Source organism: Pelodiscus sinensis, chromosome 18 (assembly GCF_052426305.1).
Source record: "Pelodiscus sinensis isolate ZL-2025 chromosome 18, ASM5242630v1, whole genome shotgun sequence".
NCBI classification, from domain to species: Eukaryota; Metazoa; Chordata; order Testudines; family Trionychidae; genus Pelodiscus; species Pelodiscus sinensis.
The window spans coordinates 32,527,817-32,544,234 of record NC_143069.1 but is presented as its reverse complement, the minus strand read 5'-3'; the positions used below and the strand labels follow the sequence as shown (position 1 = coordinate 32,544,234).

The 16,418-nt window shown below is 63.1% G+C and overlaps 2 protein-coding genes across 4 annotated transcripts; one reads left to right on the top strand and one right to left on the bottom strand.

Moving 5' to 3' along the window:
• Positions 1-331: 331 nt before the first annotated feature.
• SNRNP70 (small nuclear ribonucleoprotein U1 subunit 70) lies at positions 332-9,026 on the bottom strand. 3 transcript variants are annotated; one of them, XM_075915856.2, is made up of 10 exons: positions 8,873-9,026; positions 8,100-8,259; positions 7,876-7,938; positions 7,361-7,415; positions 7,136-7,200; positions 6,978-7,040; positions 6,155-6,236; positions 2,686-2,787; positions 1,342-1,429; positions 332-1,137 (listed from the first exon to the last, which is right to left on the bottom strand). In XM_075915856.2, the coding sequence occupies exons 2-10, from the start codon at positions 8,244-8,246 to the stop codon at positions 498-500; spliced, it is 1,305 nt and encodes a 434-aa protein (XP_075771971.1). In that variant the 5' UTR covers positions 8,247-8,259; positions 8,873-9,026; the 3' UTR covers positions 332-497. The 3 variants fall into 3 exon arrangements, with proteins under 3 accessions (XP_075771971.1, XP_075771972.1, XP_075771973.1); XM_075915857.2 differs by having other exon boundaries at positions 8,100-8,256; positions 8,873-9,024; XM_075915858.2 differs by lacking the exons at positions 6,155-6,236; positions 6,978-7,040; positions 7,136-7,200; ... (2 more) ...; positions 8,100-8,259; positions 8,873-9,026 and adding an exon at positions 2,970-5,481.
• A 2,687-nt stretch (positions 9,027-11,713) lies between these two features.
• On the top strand, positions 11,714-15,771 carry KCNA7 (potassium voltage-gated channel subfamily A member 7). Its single transcript, XM_075915850.2, has 2 exons — positions 11,714-13,061; positions 13,865-15,771. The coding sequence occupies exons 1-2, from the start codon at positions 12,498-12,500 to the stop codon at positions 14,753-14,755; spliced, it is 1,455 nt and encodes a 484-aa protein (XP_075771965.2). The 5' UTR covers positions 11,714-12,497; the 3' UTR covers positions 14,756-15,771.
• Positions 15,772-16,418: the final 647 nt, after the last annotated feature.

The window sequence follows — 16,418 nt, the reverse complement described above, 5'->3', positions numbered from 1 at the left end:
GTCGGGGACAGGCAAGGGGCACCCCAGAGCCAGCAGCGTAACACCTAGAGGGCAGAGCACACGGGCTGGGAAACACGCCTGGGAGGTAGGGACCCTGGATGGGGGGGGCAAATCAGCTGAGCTGCCTGCACCAGAGTCTGGGGGTGACAACAGAGGGATCCGGCCCAGAGGGTCCTTGGGCTGATGACACACGGCTGGATCGTCCACCTCGTGTCCACAATTCAAGGCTGCTCCTTGAGGGCAGAGCTCCAGCCCGCCTGCCCGCAGGGCTGCCCATGGCCCTGCTCTGCCTAGCCACAGCCCCCCGCACGCGACCCCAGCACAGCACAGAAACATCAAAACCCCTTTATTGTGGTTAAAGAAAAGCAGGTGCAGCCGCCCAGGGCTCTATACAGACGTCGGGGTGGGGGAGTCACGCTACAGAAACGGGGGGACAAACTTACCCACCTAAAATAAAAAGGGGAGGGAGAGGCCAGGCCGGCCGGGGGGCTGCCCCGTCACTCCAGGGGGGGCTCCATCAGGTACCCGTTCTCTGTGGACATGTAGCCATCTCCGGACTGCATGGACTCCTGGTCCAGGAACATGTCCTGGCTGGTCTCCTCCAGCGGCTCAGCCATGCCGTTGTCCTGGCCAGGCCGCTCATCCCGCTTCTCGGCGCCGCGCTCGCCCCGCTCCCCCCGCTCCCGCTTGTGCTCCCGGTCCCGGTCGCGGTCCCGCCGGCGCTCCCGGTCGCGGTCCCGCTCCCTGTCGCGGTCCCGGTGGCTGCGCCGGCGGTCCCGCTCCCGCTCCCTGTCCCGCTCCCTGCCCTTCTCCTCGCCCTCCAGCTTCAGCTCCAGCCTGTCCATGCCCAGCTCGCCCAGCGGCACCTCCTCCGCCTGGGCATCCCCCCCCTCGGGCAGCTCCTCCTTCTTCTCCCGCTCCCGCTCCCTGTCCCGCTTGCGATCCCGGCTGCGGCTGCGCCGCTTGCGCTCCCGCTCCTTGTCCTTGTCCTTGCTGCGCTCCTGGCTCCGCTTCCGCTCCTCCTTCTCCCGGCTGCGGGTACGGCGCCGGCGCTCCCTGGACCGGCTGCGCCGACGCTCCCGCTCCTTGTCCCGTTCCCGGCTCCGGTCCCGCCTGTCGCGCTCCCGTTCCCGCTCCCTGCAAGGAGAGGGGCCCGTGGGCGTTAACAGCGGGCCCAGCCTGCGCGCCCCATCAGCTCTGCAGCCCCTCCCGCTCCCAGACAGGCCCACAATACTCCCCACTCCCACAATGCACCTAGAAAGCCCCACCCCTCCGGCCAGCAGGGGCACTGCAGACACTCCTGCAGCCCTCCGCACCCAATGGGGGCTGCCCCCCACTCACCGTTCATCGTATCTGGAGGTGTCGTCGCGGCCAGAATGCCTGATGTTGACGTCGGCACCACCCCTCCGGGTGCCCCCCAAGCCACCGCCTACGAAGAAAGCGGAGTTATCGAACGCCGTGGCCCGGGAGGGGCCCGCAGGGCTCCCCACTCTGTGAACGGGACCAAATCAACACCTGCCCTGGCCTTGCCCGTGGGGGCGCTGAGGGGGGCAGGGCAGTGGCAGCAGGCGCCATGGGGCAGACTCCTTAGAGCAGTGGTCTCCAACCTTTTTACACCCAAGACCACTTTTTACATTTCAGAACAGGGAAGATCTACCGCCCCGCCCCTTCCTGGAAGCCCCGCCCTCTCTATTCTCCTCCTGTCCATCACTTGCTATCCCCAGCCCTTACTTACACACTCTGATAAAGTTTATTTTTAAATTATGCGATACATACAATTAAAATAACGTGTTTATAGTTATGAAATAAATGGTCTGTTTTTATTCATGCTATTTAAATCTAAAATGAAGCATTTATAATTATACATTTTTGGGGACAGTACTGCGGCTGGGGGCAGGGGAGAGGGAACAGGGTGCTGGGAGGGGAGAGGACAGTGTCCTGCAGCAGGGGAGAGGGCGCCAGTGGGCACAGAGTTCAGGAAGTGGGGACGGGAATAGGGACAGAGTTCTGTAGCTGGGGACAGGAGAGTGGGGACCGAGTTCTGTGGCTGAGGCCAGGGGAGTGGGGACCGAGTTCTGTGGCTCCGGAGTGGGGGCTGGAGAGTGGGGTCCAATGGAGGCAGAGAGTCCCCTACATCTCCCCCCTCCCAGCATTTCCCCCCTCCCCCCGCCAGGGAAATCAGCGCGTGCCTGCCCCGGGGCCAGCACCCCCCCCCCCCGTGCAGGAAAGCCCCGCACGCACATGACCCTCCCCTCCCCCCGCGCAGGGAAGCCCCGCAAGCACTTGTCCCCGTGCCGGGAAGGCGCACGCAAACGCCTGCTCCGGGGCCAACCCCGCGCGCACGCCGGGAAACCCCCTGCGCGCCTCCCGCGGGGCTGACTCACCCCCCTGTGCGGTGCAGGAGGCCGGCAGAGCAGCTAGCGCACTTCTGGAATTGCCGGAAGTGGCGCTAAGCTGCAGGACTTCTGAAGCCAACACTACCTCTTGAGGTAAGTAGTGGGGCTTCTGGGGGGTAGGAGGGAAATGGGGGCGGGGCGGACAGGACACCTCGCGAGCGACCAGTAGCTCGCGATCGACCTGTTGGTGACCATGGCCTTAGAGGCTACGCACAGAGCCGCAGACCTGATCCGTGGCGCGCCCCCCCCCCCCCCCCCCCCCCCCCCCCAGGTTCTGGCAGGTACTCACCCAGCCTGCGGGGGCGCCAACCCTTGACTGTCCGGCCTCTCTCCACGTCCACCAGCACTCTCCTGCCATCAATTTTCTTGCCGTCTGCATGTTTGTATGCCGCTGTAACACAGTGGGGTGTCCACAAGGGTGGAGGGGGCGCCACTGTTAGCACCAACCTCTCACTCAAGCCCGCCCGCCCCCTCCTGGACACACACAGCTCCCCCCCCCCCTCCCGCCCACCTGCCCCATGGCTCCCCAGAGCCGGCTGAGGGGCTGCCCCGCCCTGCTGTAGAGTGGCTTGCCTTGAGGCCCCCCTCCCACAGCTTGCTGCCTAGTCTTTGGCAGCCCAGGACGCCCCAACTCCATCGAGGCTGGAGACCCGCAAGCCACAGCTGCAGGGTGAAGGGGGCAGCCCCTCGCCCCCCAGAGCTGCAAGGAAAGGAAGGTTACTGACACATCAGATACCTGCATTTGCCCCGCTCTTCCCCACGCCACGCTCACTGCGTGGGACCCCTGCGAGAGGGGGCACAGAAAGCCCACGGCTGCTGCCCCCCACCCCAGCCAGCCAGCTAACCCCCAATCCGCCATGCAGCCCCCCCAAAGCAGGGGGTATTACACCTACAGGAAGGAGGGGGAGGAATCTGTGTACAACCGAGGGGTGGCACCGCGCAAAGGTTTTCCAGTCTGACACCTGGCTGGCATTGCCCCCGCTGCTCCCCGCCTGTCGTCACCAGAGGAACAGACTACAGATCGCTACGTGGCGGCTACAGGTGGCGCCGAGGCAACGGGGGGAGGAGGGGGCGCTAGGTGGGCACCGCTCACGAGAAGGAAATAAAAGCGTTTACCTGGAGAAACTACTTACAAAACATTTCAACTTAGCGCCTCAACTCAACGCGTCAGGCTGCTAGCGTGGGCGTGAGAGGCCGGGCTCCGCCCCGTGCCCCCGGCCGAGGCACTGGCATTTGGGGGCAGTGGCGTGGCTGCCCAGCGACACCTCGCTGCCTTACCTGTCCTGGCAGCGGCGTAGGTGCACCCCCAAAGGAGGCACAGTCCCCCGCCCCCCTCCTGCACCCCACAGGAGCTGGGGTGCGACAGCACTTAGGGGACACTTACCAGCCCCACATTGCCTCAGCGTGCAGCCCCCTCCCAGCCTGCCCGGGGGGCCGTGGCAGGATTCCTTCCCTGCCCTGGCCCCTCGTTGCCAGCTGGCTGGCTGGCTGGCAAGGGGGGACAGCTGTTCGCTCAGCCTAGCAGAGCGCCCTAGCCACAGGGACAGGCCCCACCCCCGACCACCTCCGTCCAAGGCACTTGTGGGGAAACTCGGCCCCCGGGGAGTCCCCGATGCCAACACAGCACACCCCCAGGGGAGAGGGAGAACCTGTGCTGCCCTGGCTACGGGCTCCTCGCTGGCCCGGTGCTCCCGAGCAGGCAGGGGTCCCGTCCCGGGACTGTTCGTCTGTGGTGCTGGTCCCGGCCAGGAGAGGCCGTGGCTTACCTGAGACCAACCTTACATTCACCTTTCTACCAAGACACCCTGACAGACCCTCTCCTCCTCGCCACTGAGCCTCGGCCGGCTGCTCCACTCCCCTGCGCTCACATCGCTCCGGGCTGGGCTCAAAGGGACGCTGGATCCCTGAGATCCCTTGGCAGCACCCGCCACAGATCCCTGGCTTCCTCCCACAGGCCAGCTGGGAGCAAAGTTCAGCCTAGCCCTGCACCCTCCCCCGGTCCAGAGGTTGGCAGCACAGCTGCTGGGGCCAGGACGTGAGAGCTCACGCGGGAACCACAGCCCCATCCCCCTGCACAGTCTGATCCGGAGAGCCAAAGCGGCTGGAGCTCTTCGGGATGCCCCTCAAGGCTGCTCCCCCCTCCTCCCCATGCTCTCACCCCTCCAGGAGGGGCCGCCAGAGAACTCAGCAGCCAGCGCCCAGGGCGGGCGGGTCCTCAAAGCCCAGCCCCCAGCCCCCACGGGCAGCATTACAGGGTGGGCAGGGCCCTGGCTAGGGAGTGTGATGTGACTACCATTAAATGTACCGCCTGCCTGCATGCCAACCCTTCCAGTCCATGGCAGGGGCCTGTCTCTGTGAGCTGCGGGGCACCAGTCCGAGGCTCAGCAGAGACTGAGGCCCCAACCGGGCCCCACGTGAGGGCGCTGCAACGGCTGCCTGTGCCGGGGCAGTCGGAGGAGCTATTCGACCTCATCTCGCGGCTCACGGCAGGACTCGAATATTCCCCTCCCCGCTCGAATGTGACAAAGCTCACAGCACTTCAGGGGCTGCCTCAGACCCGCAGGGCCTGGGCAGTGAGACCCCCAAGGGAGATGGGGGAGCTGGGAGTTTCCAGCAGAGCGTGCCTCCAGCTGGAGGCTGGGACGGGGATTAGCACACTGCCTGGGCTCTGGTGGCATTGGGGGATTCAGAGTGAGAACGACGCAGCCAATGCTGTGAGCTCCCCCTCAGCAGCGCTGACGAGGGGACAGGACTGAAACCCAGCCCTGGGACGTATTCGAGTCCTGCTTCATCAGCCACATGGAAGCAAAGGACACAGCCCTGCCCTGGCTGCCTTCACTACTTCTGGTGGGAATTCGGAGCCTGCACCCCACCCTCCGGTCTCCACCCGGCAAGAGAGCGGAAACCGGACGAGAGTGCAAGCATCTCCGGTCCCCTGCCCCGGCAGGAGCTGCTCTGAGCACGCAAGTGCCTACCGCTGCTGGGCCCTGGCTGGTGTGTAGGTGTAGGGGTGCTGTGAATTCTTACCAACATACAAACCCTTATACCAACCATACACTGAGGTGTTGTATGGGGGAGCATTACATCAGCTGCAAGCCAGCAGTGGCAATAGCCATCAGAAAGGTGGCTGCAGTGACAACAAGAACACAGAATTAATACACCCCTCCTCCCGACGCAGCGCTCACAACACAGTCGCTAGAGTCAAGACACAACCGTCACCGCAGCGCGGCCGCCTGCTTCCGCAACAGCTCGCGAGGGCCTGCCCTGGCCCCCCCCTTGAGCCAAGCCCCCCCCCCCAGCTGTGCCTCTCTTGGGCTCAGCCTTGGGGTGGGGGCAGGTTTGTGAAGGCCAGTTGTTGGGGGGGGGGGGCCTGAGCATAACCACTGCCCACCGGAGCACACGCACTCTCTCACACACACACCACGACCAGCAGCACCCCTGATTACATGAATCTGCAGTTATGGGAGGCAGGGGGACCCCGCAGGAGCATTAACCCACGGATGGCCGACACTGCGAGCCCCTGACCCTGCTGCTGCCATTGATCTCAAGCTCCGTGGGGGCAGGAGGCGCCCTGATGGCTGCTCTCGCCCGCCCCCCAGGGAGCAGGTAGTGGAAGCTGGGTATGCGCCGGCCCCATGCCGGCCCTGTGCTCCATTACTTACCTCCGGGAGCTTGAGGGCCGGGAACGGGATTGCATGGAGACGGAAAACATGCGCTTTAGGGAGAAGCAAAGAGGCCCAGGCAGGGGCGGTACTTACAGTGCATGTCTCGCTCGTGTTCGTACTCTATGAAGGCGTAGCCGCGTGGCTTCCCAGAACGCTTGCTGTACACCATGTAGATCTGGGGAGGGCAGGAAGCAAGTTACTGACCCAGAAACGGCTCCCCCGCGCCAACACACACTGCTTAGCCTCAGCTTCAGTTTGACACAAGCCACTGCCCCATAGCACCTTCTGTCATCTTAGTTAACACCTGGCACGCCAGCGGGAGGAGCTCAAGCACCAACTGGGGTGCAGGGCACACCAACTTCATTACAGCCTTTGGGGAGGAGTGGTCTAGAATGGGGGAGCCAGGAACACCCCCAAGGGCCCTGCCAACCAGACCGGGGAAGGATGGAGGGGACTTCCCATCCCCAAGCAAGCAAACAAGCCCCACAGCAAGGGCTTTGGGGTTCACCCCTGAGCAGGGACCTGTCCGGCGTCCCATCTCCAGGTGCAGCTGATCCCCACCGTAGCCCTGCAGGTACCTGGCCAAACCCCACGCACGAGAGTGCGTTACAGCCACTGTCTCAGCACTGAGCTGCCAGAGTCCAGGAGTCCACAGAGGCTACGACCCAAGGGATCTGCAGACTCCCAAGTCAAGGGGACCACCCACCCCACCCTAGCATTCATCTGTCCTGAAGACCCTGTCACTTCCCCAGGGCCAATCTGCCGCACTGGGAACAAGGGGGCTTTGTAAGTGGACTCTGTCTGCCAGGGTTTTCCCACCAGGGCCTGGCACGTCTCCCTGGGCACGACTTGGCCTGTGACCGACGGGCTACTTGAGGCTCATTGTAGGCAAGGCCTGTGGGCAGCAGCTTCTTACCCGCTTGATGGGGCCATAGACCTCGAATTCTCTTCTCAGCTTGGATTCTGTTGTGTCGTAGTTCTGTGGGGCAGAGCACAGGCTGAGATGGCTGCTACCAGGGTTGGGGAGAAGCAGGTGCCCGTGGATGGGGCGGTGGGCAGTTAGAAGGAACTTACCACTCTGGCTACGAAGAGGGTTTTGAAGGCATCTCCCTGGGCGTTGGGGTCATTGTGCGGGTCCCCTGGGGAGGGAGAGATCAGGAATAGGCACATGGAACGGATAGCAGGGAAACAAACTGCTGCCACCCTGAGCCCACGTTCACCCTCCCAGCTGCTGACTTGCCCCTGAGGTGGGAGTCAGAGCAACCCCCCCCCCCCCCCCGGACAGGACCCTCCACTCACACATCTTCAACTCGTTCTCCACCTCCTGCTGCCTCCGTTCAATCTTCTCTCGTCTCTGCAGGAAGGAAAAGGAAGGAGTGACAGGCCTGGACTCCACACAATGATGCTCCAGAGAGGGACCTCAGGATGGGACTCAAGGGGGGCTCTGAAGCCTTAGCCATGAGCACCCTTGAGACTCTCAAAGTGCTGCCGAATTCACTGCTTCCTCCTCGCTACTCGCCGCAGTGTTTTTCTCCCAATTCACAGGCTGGGACACCAGGCACTCCTCCCAAAGTCCTCTCACGGAGTTAACAACAGAATGGCCAGGGAGAGGACCCAGAAGTCCTGGCTCCCAGCCCCAAGGTTCAATCACCAGACTATATAGGAGAAGGGATACCCAAGGGTGGCCAGAAGAGAACCTGGCAGCTCTGCCCTTCACCACACAGAGTGAAGCAGGTTATTTGTGGGGCGACCCAGATAACTCTCCCATGCCTTGGGAAGAGTGGGCTGACCCCTATGCTAGCAGGTGGCCATACCTTCCGCTCCATGCGCTCCTCACGGGTCTCGGCACGGGTGGGCGGAGGGGCATCGCGTGGGTCCTGGATGGGGGAGAATTATGTTAGCAGGGCATTGAGTGGGTGAGTGGCAGAGTTGGGCAGAAATGGAGGAGCCAGGAAGCTCTACAGTAGAGAAAGGGGGTTTGGAGGCAGCTAGCTCCTCCCCGCCCCATCAGCGCTGCCCTACTGGGGGGTGAGCTCACCTCAAACTCCCGGATGTACGGTGCGATGCCACAGTAGGGCTGGTTGTGGTGTTTCTCATGAGGCAGCTTCTCCAGTGGGGGCAGGTAGGGGATGGGGTCCCGGGGGGCAAAAAGCGCCAGTAGGTTGGGGGGCAGGAACTGCGTCATCTTGGGAGATCTGCTGGAGGAAAGAGAGGCCGGATCATTAGATCCCACAACAAACACACTCCCTCCAGCCACGTGTGTCCTCCCCTGCCATAACCCAGCGGGCTTAGGGGCCAGCTAAACTCCTCATTTCCTGGGGTTTTGCTTCCCAGCTGCACCCCCCTCCCATCTCCTTCAGGAGAGCCAACGCCTCGGCAGCCCTGTCCGTCCTCTGCCCCCTCCCACTGCCCCCCGCCCCCCTCCCCCCCCCCCCCTGCCCCCCGCCCCCCGCTGCCCCTCCCCCCCCACTGCCCCCCACCCCCTGCTCCCCCACTGCCCCCCCCCCTCCCACTGCCCCCCCCACGCCCCCCTGCCCCCCCCCCCCCTCCCCCCTCCCACTGCCCCCCGCCCCCTGCCCCCCACTGCCCCCTCCCACTGCCCCCCGCCCCCTGCTCCCCCCTGCCCCCTCCCACTGCCCCCCGCCCCCTGCTCCCCCCTGCCCCCGCCCCACTGCCCCCCCCCCCACTGCCCCTCCTCCCCCCCCCTCTGCCCCGCACCCCCCCCCCCCCACTGGCCCCCCCGCCCCCCTGGTCCCCCCGGCCCCGCCTCCCACCCCGTGCTCCCCCCGCCCTCACCGACCCCCCCCTCACCGGCCGCGCCGCGCTCAGCTCTTCCCGCTGCCGCCTGCTCGGGGCCTGCTCCCTGCCCGCTCTGCGCATGCGCGTCCCTGTCACCGCGTCCGAATCCCTGCGCGGCCGGGACTCGCTCGGGGCGGGGCAAGGAGGCGCGAGGCCGCGCGCTGACGGAAGGGGCGGGGATGGAACTTGATCCCTCCGCAGCCGCAGGGAAAGTAGCGCCCGAACCCGGGCCAGGCAGACCATAATACTCGCCGCCGGCGGCGCTCTTGACGCCGTGGTGTTGACCCCCGACCTGCGCCATAGCAACCAGGCCCTGACCCATGACGTATACCATGGCAACCGCACCCTGACTCCAACCCATGCCATAGCAACCGGGCCATGACCTTTGACCTGCACCTTAGCAACCAGATGCTGACACGTGACGTACACCGTGGCAACTGGATCATGACCCCTGACCTGCACCTTGGCAACCAGACTCTGACCCCTGACCTATGCCATAGCAACCAGGCCATGACCCCTGACCTGCACCTTGGCAACCAGACTCTGACCCCTGACCTATGCCATAGCAACCAGGCCATGACCCCTGACCTGCACCTTGGCAACCAGACTCTGACCCCTGACCTATGCCATAGCAACCAGGCCATGACCCCTGACCTGCACCTTGGCAACCAGACTCTGACCCCTGACCTATGCCATAGCAACCAGGCCATGACCCCTGGCCTGCATCTTGGCAACCAGACTCTGACCTCTGACCTATGCCATAGCAATCAGGCCATGACCCTGACCTGCACCTTGGCAACCAGACTCTGACCCCTGACCTATGCCATAGCAACCAGGCCATGACCCCGACCTGTTATGGTACTGTATGTTTGACAACAGCCATTTGTACCATTGTTGTACCAAATTTTGTACAAAGTACCTGGCGTGGAGGTCAATGGAAAAGTTGCAATCTGTCGGGTGTACTAATCCCGGTTAAATCCACGGCTCATGGCTGTAGCTGCCGATCTAACGATTGGCTACGTAATTGTAGCTAAACCTGTGCGTTGTTCCCAGATGCATTAACACCTGCGCCATAACAACGGGGCCACGACCCCTGACCTCCACCATAGCAACCGGGCCATGACCCCTGACCTCCACCATAGCAACCGGGCCACGACCCCCAATCTGTGCCATAGCAACCAGGACATGTCCCATAACCTATGCCATAGAAGCTGAGCCATGATCCCTGACCTGTACCATGGAAATGGGCCATAACCCCTGACCTGAATAGAAACCAGGCCATGACCCCTGACAGGACATGACATTCGACCTCCACCACAGCAACTGGTCCATGACCCCCAACATTCACCATGGCAACCAAGCTCAGGACCCCTGACCTACACCATAGCAGCCAGGGCATGACCCCCATCCAGCACCATAGCAACCGGGCCATGACCCCCAATTTACACCACATAAGGAGGCCATAACTGTGCCAGAACTTCACCCTAAGTTCCTCTGAACTTCACCTTCACTACCAGGCCATAATCCTCTGTGATGAAGTAGGGACTGTGGGGATTTTATACCCCTCATTATGTTGCATGTGATTCCTATTGGCTTGTAATAACCACCGTGTGCCTCAGTTTCCCTGGGCACCGCACCAATCCCTAGACAGGGATGGGAATTTCAGTGTGACAGCCTCCCCCACCTATACAATGGCTGATGCTTTGTGTTACCTGAGCTTGGGAAGGGGGGGGGGGGAACAGGTGACAGGAAGCAGGACAAAAGCCATTGGCGGGGCTGGCTACAGGACAGAGTCCATCTACTGGGTGTGTGGGTCAGTCTCAGCTGGCTTGGGGTGCAGGGTTGGGGGTCAGGGCCCTTGGCTCAGGGGCGCCCCTCCCCAAACTGGACTGTGCTGACTGCTCCCGGTCCCTGTGCTGACAAGTCTGTGCTATGCTGTGTCCCTATCACCCCCTTCTGTTCTCCCTGCTGGCTGAGTCACATCTGGCTGCAGAGCCCGGTGACTCCCCCCCACACACCTTGGTGACATCCCTCATCTGATCACAACTGGGGTACGGAGCTTGATCCCAGCTGGGTTTGGGGTACAGCCCTTCAGGCCAGAGCCCGGTACGCCCCAGGCTTGGCACTGCAAGGTTACGGGGGGGAGCCACATGCCCCGGGTCTAGAATCGCACATGGCTCTGCAGCAGAGATGCCCACAGCAGAGCAGCAGATGGCGCTGGTACCAGCCAGCCTTGGATAGAAACCTGCCAGCCAGGATGCCTGGGTTCACAGGGAGGGCAGTGGAGTCTAGCGGTTAGAGCATGGTGTATTGCTTACACCCAGGGAAGCTGGCACAGTGCCTATTGTGCAGGTAAAGTGCAAAAGCCACCCAACTGATGAATTAACCCCGTTTCTCACTCCCCCGCTAGTCTGGGCAGGTTAATGCCAGCCATTGGTAGGCGACTTGTGTCATACCCATTAACAGATTATTTTATTATTACAACAATTATCTCTTGATCCCTGATGCTTTGTTACTTCACAGCACCTGGGTGTGATTACCCTCTCTGCTTGTTAGGCTAGATTAATTAACCCCATCGTGGTTAATGAGAGTCTGTTAGAATAGAGAGAGACACACACACGCCCCGAAGGGAGGCATTTATCCCTTTGGCATTCACAGATCAGTTTTATGCTTGTTAATTAATCTCTGCATTTTATAGATGGTGGGAACAGAACCTGGCTGCCAGAACTCCCCCGCTCTAACCATTGCACCCCACCCTCTTCCAAAGCTGGGGAGAGACCCAAGCGTCCTAGCTCCCAGGCCCTCCTCTGACACCATCCCTAGAAGCTGTCTGCTCCCCTGTTATTTTTAGTGCCCTCGGAGCCGAAGGGGCAGCGGTGTGGAGGCGGGTGCTGGGGCTTGGCACAAGGGTGCTGGAAGTCAGAGCTGTCCTGAGAACACGACACCTCCCAGGCTGGGAACGTGTTTACAGCCAGTGATCCTGGCCCTTGGTATCAGGGGCGGACGGACGGATCAGCTGGAGGGGGGACAGGAGCAAAAGGGGCTCAGAGGGGTCCACAGAAGAGGGGCGCAGGGGAAATCTCAGAGCAGAAGAGAGGAGCAGAAAAGTGGTGAGAGGGAAAGGGTGTGTATGGGGGGCAGAGGTGTGGCGTGAATGGGGCAGCGACTCGGGGCCGGAGAAGGAGAGGGTACGCGCGGGGCGTGGGAAGGAAAGGGGGGAGCAAATCGAGGCCGAAGGAAGGGACACGGGCTGCATTCAAGAAGGGGGCAGCAAATCGGAGTGGGTACGGGCTGCATTTGGGAAGGGGAGGAGGCAATCGTGGCTGGAAGAGAAGGGAGAGCAGGCTGAGCGTGGAAAGAGAGAGCAAAGAAGAAGGCAGGGGCTGCATTTGGGAAGGGAAGGAGGCACCCAGGGCCAGAGGAGGGGGTACGAGCTGTGGTCAGGAAGGGGAGGAGGGACTCGGCCTGGCGGAGTAGAGGCCACAGGGAGAGCGGATCGGGGCCGGAGGAGGTGGGAGCGCAGTGCAAAGGAGGGAACGAATCAGCAGAGGGCGGTGAGCGAGGCGGGGCACCCACGGTGGGGAGCACCCCTGTCGCGGCCCATGGCGTCTGCTGCCAGGCCCTGACCTCCCGGGCCATGGAGAAGCTGGCGTTGGCAGCTGGGGCGGCCGCCCCCTTCGCCCCGTGCCTGCGGCGGGACTGCTGCGAGCGGGTGGTGATCAACGTGGCGGGGCTGCGGTTCGAGACCCAGGCCAGGACCTTGCTCCGGTTCCCCAACACCCTGCTGGGCGACCCGCGGCGCCGAGTCCGCTACTTCGACCCGCTGCGGGGCGAGTTCTTCTTCGACCGCAACCGGCCCTGCTTCGACTCCATCCTCTACTACTACCAGTCGGGCGGGCGGCTCCGGCGCCCCGCCAACGTGCCCCTCGACGTCTTCCTGGAGGAGCTGAAGTTCTACCAGCTGGGCGAGGAGGCGCTCAGCAAGTTCCGGGAGGACGAGGGCTTTGCCCAGGAGGAGCAGCGCCCGCTGCCCAGGCAGGAGTTTCTCAAGCAGGTCTGGCTGCTCTTCGAGTACCCGGAGAGCTCGCAGGCCGCCCGCATCATCGCCATCATCTCTGTGCTGGTCATCCTCATCTCCATCGTCATCTTCTGCCTGGAGACGCTGCCCGAGTTCCGGGACGAGCGGGACATGTCACTGCCGGTGAGCGGGGGGTGCCCTCTGTCCTCGCCACGTAGCCCTGCGCCCCCACGGCCCATGCCTGCATCCCCGCCATCCTGTCCCTGTCCCCTTCCACCTGTGGTGAGCCCCCCTCTGCCCCCTGCTGTGTGCCCCCCAGCCCGTCCCTGCTTCCCTGCTGCTTTAAGATCCTACTTGAGTTCTGGGACAAGGTCTGGATGCTGGGGGGGAGGTTGGAGGGGGAGGGAAGAGGGATCCTCACACCACCACCACCAGTATCCCCTGTCCTGCAGCCCTGCCCCCCCAGACCTGGGCGAGAACCCAGGAGTCCTGGCTGCCTGCAGGGGGGCTGGTTCCTGGCGGGGTGGGCCGGGGATGGTGCTAACGCGCTGACTTGGCCTCGCTGAGAGGGTCCCGCCGAGGAGTCGCTGACAGATTAGCAGCCTTGTGCGGTGCCAGCCACCCAGCACCCTCCACCCCCCCCCCCCCCCCCCAGCTCCCAGGCTGATGGCGCCCAGCAGGGGCCGATAATTGATGTAAATTTACCAGCAGGCTTTGTAAGCCAGATACGCCGCTGGTGGGGGGTTCCGGGGGGGGGGGGGGAGGCTGACCTGTGCTGCATGCCACCTCCTCACTGCACCCTCACACCGCTACCCCCTCCACTTAGAGACCTGCTGCACTAGGGCCTGCCCCCCCCCCCCCCCCGGCACCATGGGCCACCCCTCTGCAGCGCCAGGGCCTTCCCCCCCGCGGTGCCACGGGCTGCCCCTCCATGGTTCCAAGGCCCGGCCTCCCTGATCCTCCCTCCGGCACGTGTCCCCCGCCAGGTCCCCCATCACCGTGGCAACAGCAGCCATCCGCACCCCCCCAAGAGCCAGATGGAGGACCCCTTCTTCATCGTGGAGACCATCTGCATCTGCTGGTTCTCCTTCGAGCTGGCAGTGCGGTTCCTGGCCAGCCCCAGCAAGCCGGCCTTCTTCAAGAACATCATGAACATGATCGACTTCGTGGCCATCATCCCGTACTTCGTGGCCCTGGGCACCGAGTTCGCCCGGCAGCGAGGGGTGGGCCAGCCGGCCATGTCTCTGGCTATTCTCCGCGTCATCCGGCTGGTCCGGGTCTTCCGCATCTTCAAGCTCTCGCGCCACTCCAAGGGGCTGCAGATCCTGGGCCAGACCCTCAAGGCCAGCATGAGGGAGCTGGGCCTGCTCATTTTCTTCCTCTTCATCGGCGTCATCCTCTTCTCCAGCGCCGTCTACTTCGCCGAGGCCGACCACGACGAGACCAACTTCACCAGCATCCCCGAGGCCTTCTGGTGGGCGGTGGTCACCATGACCACGGTGGGCTACGGGGACATGTCTCCCGTGACGGTGGGTGGGAAGATCGTGGGCTCGCTGTGCGCCATCGCCGGGGTACTCACCATCTCCCTCCCTGTGCCCGTCATCGTCTCCAACTTCTCCTACTTCTACCACCGGGAGACGGAGGGCGAAGAGCAGGGCCAGTACACCCACATCACCAGCTGCCCCTGCCGCCCGTCCTCCCCGCTGCCTCCTGCCCGCCGGGAGAAAGCCCACAGCAAGGAGGAGACAAACTGCGGGGACGGGGCCTTGGCACCGCCCGGCTGCCAGTTCCTGGACGGGATGGTGCCCTCGATCAGCGGCCAGCAAGTCCCTTTGGGGCCCCAGCAAACCAACCAGCGCTTGGTGACCCAAGTGTGACCCTGCTGGGGCCTTTCTCTGCCCAACTTCCAGCCTGCCACCCCCGCCCCTCCTCGGCACCTCCAACAGGAGGGTCAGCGCTTGTGCCGGACCACCACTTGGGCCTCGGGAGACAGGTTTGGAGGGGAATTTTGTCCTGGTTTTGGCCAGAGTGAGGCGGGAATGTGTGAGGGTTGTCTCCGCGCTCGTGGGGAGCCTGGCCCCCTCGCCACCGTCAGAAAACTCTGGATGTAGCCGGCCCGGTTCCAACGCATCCCCCCGCCCCGCAAGGCCCATCTCGGAGCCGTAACTGAGAGCAGCTGGCACCGGGGCATTTGCTGAGCTCACCTCAGCATGTTCTCAGGTTACATCTGCTGGAGGACGCATTGGAACATACCCCACGCAACCCGGCCCCAAATAGCAAGCGAGGGGATAAATGAGGGAAGGCGTCTTGCCAAGGTATCCGTGCGCACATGGCAGGGCAATACAATCCCGGCCGGTGGGGGGCCGGGGCCGGGGAAGCAGCCAGAGCGCTGGGGAGACCTTGACTAGCTTTCATGTGCCGAACTGGGGCTGCCTCCCATTAAAGAGGCTAGCCCAGCCCTGGCATCCCACCTCGGGAGCCGTCCTCCCTGTTGGCTCCACAGCTCAACAAGGGACATGCCGAGCCTCCCCGGACGCTCCCACGGTGGCACGTCCAAAACTGGTGCCGGGACGGTGGCTATAGCCGAGCACGTCTCCTTCCTTCCCTCAGGGACATCCCGGCTTCGCATCCTGGGCACGGGCAAGGACCCTCCATCCTCCTCCTCGTCCCCGCGGGGGGCAGGGCGGCTCTCCCCAGTGGATGCTTGCCTGCAAAGCTGGGATCAAAAGCAGCAGCAATTTGGCGAAACTGAAAAAGCAACAAAGACAAAACGAGGCTCTTGGTTTCCAACCCAACCCAACCCAGTCCAGTCCACCCAACCCCCAACTCTATGCAACTCAGTCCCACCCGGCCCATTCCCAACCCAACCCAGTCCAGTCCACCCAACCCCCAACTCTATGCAACTCAGTCCCACCCGGCCCATTCCCAACCCAGCCCAGTTCTCCCAACCTCCCCAGCCCTACACAATTCAAACCCCTCCCAACTCGAACGACCCTAGTCCCAACCCAACCCAATGTAATCCAGTCCCCCTTACCCTAACCCTACACAACTCAATCTCCTTCCGACTCAGTCCAGCCCGTTCCCAACCCAATGCCGTCCTGTCCACTCCCAATCCAACGTCATTCCATTCTGTTTAATCCCAAACCAGCTCCTCTCCATCCCACCCCACCTCAATCCCCTTCCAGGCCTTTCCCAACCCACTCCAAACCCCTTCCACTCACACATTTCCACCCAACCCCAAGGCCAACCCCTCTCTCAGCTCTTGGAGCGCGCAGCTGCACCCCGCCAGGAGGTTGGGGACCCTCCCAGGCATCTAGGAAGCCCTTAGCATCCCACCAGAATCACATCCCTCTGGCTTGTCCCACGCTAATGGGCAAGCTGAAACAGGGAAAGGGGAGCTCATGGGAGGCCCAAGTCTTAAACGTGGGTGTTTGCCACACACGGGGATGCCCAGCAAGCTGGAGGGCAGTGTCAAGTAGGAAAAGAGAGACATGGCATGGGGAGAGAGAAAACTCCATCCCCCCATCGCTATTGCCTTCC

Bases quoted from the DNA above. Each gene is read 5' to 3' on its own strand.
- SNRNP70 (XM_075915856.2), bottom strand. From the start codon at position 8,246: ATGACGCAGTTCCTGCCCCCCAACCTACTGGCGCTTTTTGCCCCCCGG. The intron at 7,201-7,360 runs GTGAGTGGAGGG...CTCCCTCCCCAG, and splicing joins GGAGAACGAGTTGAAGATGT to GGGACCCGCACAATGACCCC. The intron at 7,041-7,135 runs GTAAGTTCCTTC...TCTGCCCCACAG, and splicing joins CCCTCTTCGTAGCCAGAGTG to AACTACGACACAACAGAATC.
- KCNA7 (XM_075915850.2), top strand. From the start codon at position 12,498: ATGGAGAAGCTGGCGTTGGCAGCTGGGGCGGCCGCCCCCTTCGCCCCG. The intron at 13,062-13,864 runs GTGAGCGGGGGG...GTCCCCCGCCAG, and splicing joins AGCGGGACATGTCACTGCCG to GTCCCCCATCACCGTGGCAA.